Source organism: Salvelinus alpinus, chromosome 9 (assembly GCF_045679555.1).
Source record: "Salvelinus alpinus chromosome 9, SLU_Salpinus.1, whole genome shotgun sequence".
Taxonomy (NCBI): Eukaryota; Metazoa; Chordata; class Actinopteri; order Salmoniformes; family Salmonidae; genus Salvelinus; species Salvelinus alpinus.
Window position 1 is genome coordinate 41,044,556 of NC_092094.1, and position 9,941 is coordinate 41,054,496.

Genomic DNA, 9,941 nt, shown 5'->3' on the forward strand with positions numbered 1-9,941 from the left:
CGCATTGATCCAACCTGGCATAGCCTGCACCATCAATAAATGAGGTGTCCTTAAAAACAGCCTATAACAAATTACAAAAACACTATTACTTGTGTTTTGATGTATAGCGTATGCATACATTTCTAGCCAATTTATTAAAAAAAATTGGGGGGGGGCGTAGATAACTTACCTAAAACAATAATTGTGCACCTCACGGTTCAGCTGTCATTGAACACTAAATGTATCAGGGGGATCAGTTGGAGTACCAGGGTGCACTGCCTTCATATCATAGGCCTGCAGTAGCTAAAGCTTAATAATAATAGTCACACCATACCAAACCTTCACAAACATTTATAAACTTTATTAGGGTAATATCAAGTCAAACCATTGTTTATAGAGAAAGAATGAGCAGAAGAGCAAATGTAAACCAGGGGGAAAAAACACTTTTGGATATCAGAGCGGTGGTAACACACCAGCATAACGACCAGAATTACGACTTTCCCAAATTGGATCCTTTGTTTGTAACCCCCAGGGCAATTGAACTTACCCAGAGGCTGCTCCAAGACGCTGCCGCCGGAAAATAGGTATTCTGAGTGGACTTCTAGTCAGTATTGAAAAAGTACCTCATTGTCATACTTGAGTAAATGTAAGGATATGTTAATAGAAAATGACTCAAGTGAAAGTCGTCCAGTAAAATACTACTTGAGTAAAAGTATTTATTTTAAATATACTAAAGTATGAAAAGTAAATGTAATTACTAAAGGATCAAAAGTAAAAGTATAAATCATTTCAAATTCCTTATATTAAGTAAACCAGGCGGCACCATATTCTTTTTATTTGTGGATTGCCAGGGGCATATTCCAACACTCAGACATAATTTACAAACGAAGCATTAGTGTTTAGGGAGGCAGTAGAGATGCCAGGGATGTTCTCTTGATAAGTGCATGAATTTGACCATCTTCCTGTCAAGCATTCAAAATGTAACTAGTACTTTTGGGTGTCAGGGAAAATGTATGGAGTAAAAAAGTACATAATTGTCTTTAGGAATGTAGTAAAGTAAAAGTTGTCAAAAATATAAATAGTAAAGTACAGATACCCCCAAAAACTACTTAAGTTGTACTTTAAAGTATTTTTACTTAAGAAAACAACTCTTATTTACAATGACGGCCTACCCCGGGCATACCCTAACAACGCTAGGCCAATTGATCGCCGCCCTATGGGACTCCCCCAATTACGGTCGGTTGTGATACAGCCTGGAATCGAACCAGGGTCTGTAGTGACGCCTCTAGCACTGAGATGCAATGCCTTAGACCGCTGCGCCACTCGGGATGAGCGTGTTCATAGGGGTAAGGCTCCCTCTCCAATCAGTTCTGTGTCAAACAGCTCTGTGACGAGGACTTTGGCTCGAGTCTGCATGTCTCCATCTGCAGTGACAACACATTCATCTAACATTCTGATGGTAAAATACAGTTGATCTGGTTGAAAGGTTTCACTGCAGACGAAAAAAAAAAATGTAACTGCATTTTTCAGAAATACTATTTCAGGTCACTGTGAGAGAATTTGTCACATTAATGATTTACCGTTGCTGCAGCATAAGCAATTTGAAAAATAACGTTTTAACCAAAACAACTTTGGACTACAAATTACAGGACTGTGTGTACAATGTGTGTTACTCACTTGGTCGAACTGTCACTTGTGTATTGATGATCTTGAAATTGTCGGAGAAGCCATTTATCTTCACCGTTCGGAGAGCAGCATCTGTCATGGGCTTGAAAACCTATTGGATCAGACAGACAAACACAGTCAGAGAACACCTTTCCCCTTTTCCTCTAATTGACGGTGAACTGTCAATGCACTTCGATAGATTAAGCAACGATGCCTGGGGTTCAGCGAGTCAAGAATTGTCATTCTCACCTCCACAGCATGGCAGTAGCCAGCACCAGCTGTGACAGCCATCATGGAAAGCAGTCCTGTTCCAGTGCCAATGTCCAGAATTATGACTTTCTCCCCCCATGCCTTCACTCTGCTCACAGCAGCACTAATACCCTAGTAGTACTTCTCATTCTATGAGATAGACAGATTGTGGTTTACGTACAGGGTAAGAAACAAGACAGCTTCCACAACTCACAGAATAGTGTGCCATGTATTGTACAAGCTGTATTGGATGAAGTGTTTCCTGCCAGGCCACATACTCACCTTATCGTGATTGTGCAGCATATCAGTTCCACAGGTCCTGAGAAACAAACAGGTGATCATGGATATCACACATTTAGATTAACTCCCCCTAAATGAACTATAGTTAGCAACGTGATTTGAAGTGATTGACAAAGACAGAAAACATTAGGTAGCTAGTGCGTTGCATAGTGCAATACATTAACATGAAATTATGTACCAACAAAACGGGGTCAGCTAGCTTGCATATCTACAGTGCATTCATTAAGTATTCAGACCCCTTCTCTTTTTCCACATTTTGTTACGTTACAGCCTTATTCTGAAATTTATAAAAATCAATCTAAACACATAATGAAACAGCAAAAACAGTTTTTTTAATACATTTTTGCTATTTTATTACAAATAACAAACAGAAATAGCATATTTACATGCTGTATCTATTGTATTACAGAATAATAATGTTTTTACACCAATCCCCACAAAATTGGCTTATGACAGCATTGCCTCAACCGGGGCAGACATGTTACCTGACGTCATCCCCCGAGTCATCCACTGGTGTCAAAATATGGTGCTTTCAAGACAACTGGGAACTCGGACAAAAACGAGATCAAATCATGACATCAGTGATCTTCAGGTCGGAGCTCAAGAAAGATACCCGAGTTTCCGACTTGGAATACCGAGTCGGATGACTGTTCAAAAAGATTTTTCCGCAATCGGAGCTCTCTTTTCCCTGAGTTCCCAGTTGTTTTGAACGCACTGAAGTCGAAGATTTCCTGAGTTCCCAGTTGTTTTGAATGCGGCATTAACCCCTTGTAATCTGAGTGTGAACACATACTGACATTTTGAACTTGCTAACTGGTTGTAGTCAGTGCTTGATTTTGGATGAAAGAAGTGGAGGAGCTGTCTTTTTCCAAGTCAGTCCATTAAAGACTATATTTACAGAAATTCTAAAATGACATTATGCTATAGAGATCTCTAGTTATTCACTGTTAAGGGGTTCATAAACATTTTCAATGACTTCTCCTTGACTTTTAACCATTATTATACCCTACATGAAATAGTAAGCATTTTTGACACTGGAAGGCTGCAGTGTCTGATCCCATGTAGGCCTACCATCTCCTGCCGTTGTGCCCTTGATCAAGGCACTTAAACCCCCCCCCCCCCCCCCACACACACACACACACACAAAGTAGCACTGCACTGTTAGTCAGATGTTGTCAACCCTCTTTCTGGATCCAGCCCTGAAACACCCAAGTCTGCTTATCAAGGTCCTGTTGAGCAGCTGATGTTTAGGCTACAATGTGGTTAGATCAGGGCTTGAACAAATGCATGCGCACCCAGTAGCTATCCTGGAGGATGATTGCCACCCAGTAGCTATCCTGGAGGATGATTGCCACCCAGTAGCTATCCTGGAGGATGATTGCCACCCAGTAGCTATCCTGGAGGATGATTGCCACCCAGTAGCTATCCTGGAGGATGATTGCCACCCAGCAGCTATCCTGGAGGATGATTGCCACCCAGTAGCTATCCTGGAGGATGATTGCCACCCAGTAGCTATCCTGGAGGATGATTGCCACCCAGTAGCTATCCTGGAGGATGATTGCCACCCAGCAGCTATCCTGGAGGATGATTGCCACCCAGCAGCTATCCTGGAGGATGGTTGCCACCCAGCAGCTATCCTGGAGGATGGTTGCCACCCAGCAGCTATCCTGGAGGATGGTTGCCACCCAGTAGCTATCCTGGAGGATGGTTGCCACCCAGCAGCTATCCTGGAGGATGGTTGCCACCCAGCAGCTATCCTGGAGGATGGTTGCCACCCAGCAGCTATCCTGGAGGATGGTTGCCACCCAGCAGCTATCCTGGAGGATGGTTGCCACCCAGCAGCTATCCTGGAGGATGGTTGCCACCCAGCAGCTATCCTGGAGGATGGTTGCCACCCAGCAGCTATCCTGGAGGATGGTTGCCACCCAGCAGCTATCCTGGAGGATGGTTGCCACCCAGTAGCTATCCTGGAGGATGGTTGCCACCCAGCAGCTATCCTGGAGGATGGTTGCCACACTTGATATAAAATAGTGCAACATTACAACCAAATACTTTTGTCTTTATAAAATTATTCCCTAACTCAATGAATCAGGAATCAGCTGGATAAGGTAGGCTACTTAAGAGCAAGGTATCTCACTAGACATGTTTATATATAAGCCTCAAATATTCACGTTTCAGGGGAGATCTATGCACAGCAAGTTATTTATCAATTATGCTATTCTTAGAATATGTTTTAACGTTGTCGCAATTACATGGCTACTGTTTAATATCGGGGAATCCCATCTTTCCAACGCTGCAGATGTACAGTATTTAGGCTATCTACAGTACAGTGCCGGTGGAAAGGCAACAATGACATTAATGCTTAGTTAGCTGTAGTTAACGATCGAGATAACTGCTCCAAGGAAATGCCAAAATAAAAAAACACCAACGTAGTGTCTTAATTTCAGTTGAATGCATTCAGTTGTACAACTGTCTAGGTATCCCCCTTTCCTTTCTCTTTAATAGGGCGTTGGGCTACCAGAACAGCTTCAATGCATCTTGGCATAGATTCTACAAGTGTCTGGAACTATTGGAGGGATGCGACACCATTATTCCATGAAAGATTCCATAATTGGGTGTTTTGTTGAAGGTGGTGGGAAACGCTGTCTCCTATGTACTTTTGGGACCCCTTTTTCAAAGTCAATTCATTGAGATCTCTTCTAGCCATGGTAGGCAAAATAATGCACAACTTGGCATTTTTATAAATTACCTTAAGCATGATGGGATGTTAATTGCTTAATTAACTCAGAAACAACAACTGTGTGGATGAACATGCTTTCAATATACTTTGTATCCCCCATTTAATTAAGTATTTATTTTGGTTACCTGTATTTCTTTCTGGCAGTGATCAAACACTTAAAGTTATCAGATTCATCAACATATTATTCCAATAAAGCAGTCATGAATTTCACACATTTTAATTGTATTATTGTTAATTTCAAGTTTATATAACTTATAAACCACAAGCTTGTGTGTGTGTGATTAGTGAATTTAAAGGGTGCAAATTGCTAGTCAGGCACAGATGGTAGTAGGCAGACAGAATGGCATGCTAGGAATAGGCACCAGGGTGTCAGAGAAGATGGATGCCAAGAGTGTGCAAAACTGTCATCAAGGCAAAGGGTGGCTATTTGAAGAATCTCAAATATAAAATATATTTTGATTTGATTAACACTTTTTTGGTTACTACATGATTCCATATGTGTTATCTCATAGTTTATGTCTTCACTATTATTCTACAATGTATAAAATAGTAAAAATAAAGAAAAACCCTTGAATTAGTTGGTGTGTCCAAACTTTTGACTGGTAGTGTACAGTATGTTTGTATTTATGTGAAAATGGAAACTGTACATAAAATGGTACAGTGAATTAAAACGAAGGAGGGTGTGGTTTGAGGTGTATGTTGGGTATGGTGTGGACCGGCTGTGAGTTGGGTGTGTAGTCTGTGGGATAGAGAAGAGAGCAGAGCTGGGCAGAGTTTCCCACTGGATTGGGTGTCACTGGCTGTGGCTAAACTCAAGTGCATCCTCACAACCAGGCCCTGGAAGAGATCCCTCAGATACTGGGCATCCAGTGCCATTCTCTGGACCAGCTGGCGTCGCTCCTCTGCATTACGACACACCAGCCTCTTCTCCATCAACACCCTCACATACTCCACCACCATCAGCCACTGGCTGCAAACGCTACTCGGGACACTGGTATAAGTCAGCTACAGACTAATATGATTGTCAAAGATACTGACCTGCCGGCAGGGTGGGCGAACACAACTATACATCTCAATATGGCGCTCCAGGACGCCACATAACTTCGAAGTGAGCGTGATGTATCCCTGGGCCAGTCAGGAGCGAGACAGGAGTCCCTGCAGGAAGGGCTGGAGCTCCAGCAGTAGTTGGCCTATCGCCAGACGGCAGGCCATCCTCACAATCCGGTCCAGAGCAGCCAGGGGTTGATAGAGGATGAGGATGATGCAGTCACTTATAGAGGCCAGTAGATAGAGGTGGAACTTGTTATTTGTGCTTTGATCCCAGCGATGCTCCTTCCCAAATTCAACAAGCGCCTCCCGGAAACTGGAAACAGAGGGAGACGAAATGAGAGACTTGGACATGGAGACTGATGTAGAGAGAAAGCGGATCCAGTGATTACACGCACAAGCAAATATTATAGGTGATATATAGGTTATAGGAAAAGTATCACAAATTCTCTACCCCATTCTCATACATACACAGCAGGCACATACACACACACACAAAAAACAGACTCACCTATTGAGGTTCTCCATCTCATAGAGCCCCACCTGTGTGGTCTGATCCCAAAGTCATTCACTGATCATCAGCCACCCGTGCATTCCCCTCCAGCATCTAACACAACAACTCACAGGCCACAAAATCCTCCACAACATATCACCAACACAACTCAAGTATGTGCATTAAAATAATATTTACCACAACCACATTGCAAACATTTTATATACTGACCATTTTAAAGCAGCCTTAATGTAGATTGTATGTTTGTTAACTTGTGTGATGATGGTTGGCAGGCTGGTGCGGTAAAAGCCCTCATGGTCAGTGTCTGATTCCTGGTCTCTCTGCCAGTCTGTCAGCTCAACCTCCAGGGCTTGTGCATCCATCCAGACACTTTTCTCCTACACAATACAAACTCCAGTTAGCAATGTGGGCTCTTGAATGATGCTCAACCCTCTCTCTGACTCTCACTGTATTAAACAAGTGTACATACACTGCATTCGGTAAGTATTCAGACCCCTTGACTTGTCCCTAATTTGTTTTACATTACAGCCTTATTCTAAAATGGATTAAATAAATTTTTTCCCTCATCAATCTACACACAATACCTTATAATGACAAAGTGAAAACCTATTTTCATACATTTTTGCAAATGTATTAAATATAAACAACTGAAATACCTTATTTATTCAGACCCTTTGCTATGATTTGAGCTCAGGTGCATCCTGTTTCCACTGATCATCCTTGAGATGTTTCTACAACTTGATTGGAGTGCACTTGTGGTAAATTCAATTTATTGGACATGATGTGGAAAGGCACACACCCGTCTATATAAGGTCCCAGAGTTGACGGTGCATGTCAGAGCAAAAACCAAGCCATGAGGTCGAAAAAATTGTCCGTAGAGCTCCGAGATTGTGTCAAGGCACAGATCTGGGGAATGGTATCAATTTCTCCTTTAAGTCTATATAATTTCACATGGGAAATGACAATTGCTTCTAGTGAGACCAGGTGTGTTTGTAATTACATGATACCTTGAGTCTGGAGTGGATGGATGAGGTCCTCAGACATTCCCTTTTGCGGTACTGTCCTAACCTCTCCAAATGCTCAGGGCAACAGAACACACCCAATACCCACTTCAGGGCAGTGTCCCAGGCCAAGCTCTGTCCTCCACACCTCAGAGCGCTGCTGCAGCACCTGTCAATCAGATGTAAACAAGCTCAATTCACCAGATATTCAATCAAACAATATATGTGACAGGATCCACATTAAAAGTATACAGGTCTGTCTGTACTTCTGGAAAGAATCAGTTTTGTTGTTTTGCTTGTATGAGCGTGTGGTCATGAGCAGTTATGAGTCAATGGGTTGCAGCACGATGTGTTTATGTGTGTGTGTGATGTATGTATGTATGTGTGTGTGTGTGTGTATGTATGTGTGTATGAGCGTGTGGTCATGAGCAGTTATGAGTCAATGGGGAGCAGCACGATGTGTTTGTGTGTGTGTGTATGTATGTATGTGTGCCATTTAGACAAACAGCACTGTCTGTCTCAGTGGTGGCCATGAGCATTAAATATGACCAAGCATGACATCAATTCTGCTGCACAATAAACCTATGGAAAATATGACTAGTCTTAATATAGGCAAGCTGGAGATGCTGTCAGAGAAACACTTACTGTAAACAGAATAAGCTTCCCTTGTCTAACACAAACAATTCCATTCGGTGAGGGTAAGAGAATTAGATGCATGCACATTTCCAGCCAACTCATAAACACATTAAAGCCCTGTATTAATTTCTGTTGTGAGAAGTGGGTGTTGGTGTGAGTCAGCTCGTACAGTCTGTGGTGGTGGTTGTTAGTGATTTGAACGTGAGCATGTAGACGTCTGTACCTTCAGGTTTGTCACCACCATTCTTGTCTTTGTCTGCCATAAGTTCAGCAGTCCACCCATCCACCACCAAGAGAGCCCTACACATAGGACCAGAACACCACCGAGAGGGGGATGAAGAGTCAGATAGAGAAAGGAGAGAAGGCACATATCCATTCTACTGACGGCCTTCCCCTCTCACTCTCCCAGACACATCTTCTATGGAGAGGCCGGCAGGAAGGGAGGGGGGCAGAGGTAGAGGGAACCTTCGTCAGTCGAAAAAAACCGATCCAGATGGCTGGGGGGGTGCGTGGTCTTTTATCCAAGTGTCGCTCTGCGTATGAAACTTATTTTCTTTAAATGGGCAAATTAATTTCATACATACTTGCTGATAGAATGCATACCTACAGTACTTGTCATTAGAAATGAAGGGGGAAAACTCTATTCCTTCTTTGTAAGACATTTCAATAAGGGAATTCTGTACCCCCCTTAACATCGGTAGCTTTGAGGAGCGAAGTCCTCTTATTTTCCACAGCTATTGAGATCTGGGACAAACTAGGGATGTTTCACAACTGCTACCTCTAAAGGGAGCTTGTTTATTTGTGTATCAGCAAATCCTCTGACCTCTCCCCACATCTGTGTTTATGTCTCCCCATTTCCTGCACCTCTTCAAAACACAGAACTATGCCCCAAGTGGGGGTATTATTACAGCCTTTGTATGTGTGATGGGATTTCTTAAAACTCTCTTTCCAGTTTGTAAAGTAATCCAGTCAGATGCAGCTTCCACAAATCAGTGAAACGGTCAATTGGTTATTTGATGTAAAGTCTCCGGTAACATGTCTTTAGGGGTTCATATGCCAAATACCATAATGGGTTGAGGGTACAGTATCTAACAAAACAGACTAAGACAAGTTTACCAGGAATGACAGTTACAGATTGTGGAGAGGATGTGATATTATTTATTATTCCTCTTAGGGTGAGACTAGTGCCCCATTGTTCTTACTGTATCTCACTGACCACCCGGATCACTTAAGACACTGGTCTATCATTACTTCCCCTATAACATTGGCCTCGTCCCTGGGCATCTCACCACTCATGTCAATGTTCTGCTAGCTATAGGCCCAGTATGCATTCAAAAGGGCATTCTATTCCCTTGAAAAGTGCACTACTTTAGACCAGGGCCCATAATACACTAAATAGGGAATATGGTGTCATTTACAAGACTCTGCCCAGTGTTCTGGCTGAACACGACACTGAGGCATGGGCCCTGGGATGTACAGCTGGGCCACTCTTCCAAACATCACCTTGAGCTGAGAACCAACCACCCCACCTCCACCCAGAGGGGCTCCAGGAATTCTCTTTCTGTAGCAGTACACACCAAACACAGGCATGACTTCCTGTATGACATTCCTGACCCGAGTTCCTGCTCCATAGCCAACCCCATTCCCTCAATATTTTACAATGTTGTAAACACTGTATGGCTCACTCATTCATATGCTAATATTGCCATCACTATATTATGGAGGAAGATGTCAGCTTTAAGACGGGGGACAATGAAGGCTATATTTGAGCTTATGGTTTTAGAAACTCAAATTGTATGTGTACCAAAAA

At 42.7% G+C, this 9,941-nt stretch overlaps 1 protein-coding gene across 3 annotated transcripts; it reads right to left on the reverse strand.

Annotated features, from left to right (window-relative positions):
* Window positions 1–319: 319 nt before the first annotated feature.
* LOC139530092 (protein arginine N-methyltransferase 7-like) lies at window positions 320–9,873 on the reverse strand. Of its 3 annotated transcripts, XR_011665949.1 has the most exons (9): window positions 8,355–9,873; window positions 7,502–7,664; window positions 6,746–6,871; window positions 6,492–6,587; window positions 5,972–6,296; window positions 2,176–2,212; window positions 1,894–2,043; window positions 1,657–1,756; window positions 320–1,403 (listed from the first exon to the last, which is right to left on the reverse strand). XR_011665949.1 is itself a non-coding variant. In XM_071326192.1 (8 exons), the coding sequence occupies exons 6-8, from the start codon at window positions 1,936–1,938 to the stop codon at window positions 1,318–1,320; spliced, it is 231 nt and encodes a 76-aa protein (XP_071182293.1). In that variant the 5' UTR covers window positions 1,939–2,043; window positions 2,176–2,212; window positions 5,972–6,296; window positions 6,492–6,871; window positions 7,502–7,664; window positions 8,355–9,873; the 3' UTR covers window positions 320–1,317. The 3 variants fall into 2 exon arrangements, 1 of the variants encoding a protein (XP_071182293.1); XR_011665948.1 differs by having other exon boundaries at window positions 6,492–6,871.
* Window positions 9,874–9,941: the final 68 nt, after the last annotated feature.

What these genes read in the sequence shown, in the direction of transcription:
- LOC139530092 (XM_071326192.1), bottom strand. Translation starts at nt 1,938, where the DNA reads ATGATGGCTGTCACAGCTGGTGCTGGCTACTGCCATGCTGTGGAG. An exon ending in GCTACTGCCATGCTGTGGAG is followed by an intron (nt 1,757 to 1,893) that starts GTGAGAATGACA and finishes CTGATCCAATAG; the next exon opens with GTTTTCAAGCCCATGACAGA. An exon ending in ACAAGTGACAGTTCGACCAA is followed by an intron (nt 1,404 to 1,656) that starts GTGAGTAACACA and finishes TTGTCACTGCAG; the next exon opens with ATGGAGACATGCAGACTCGA.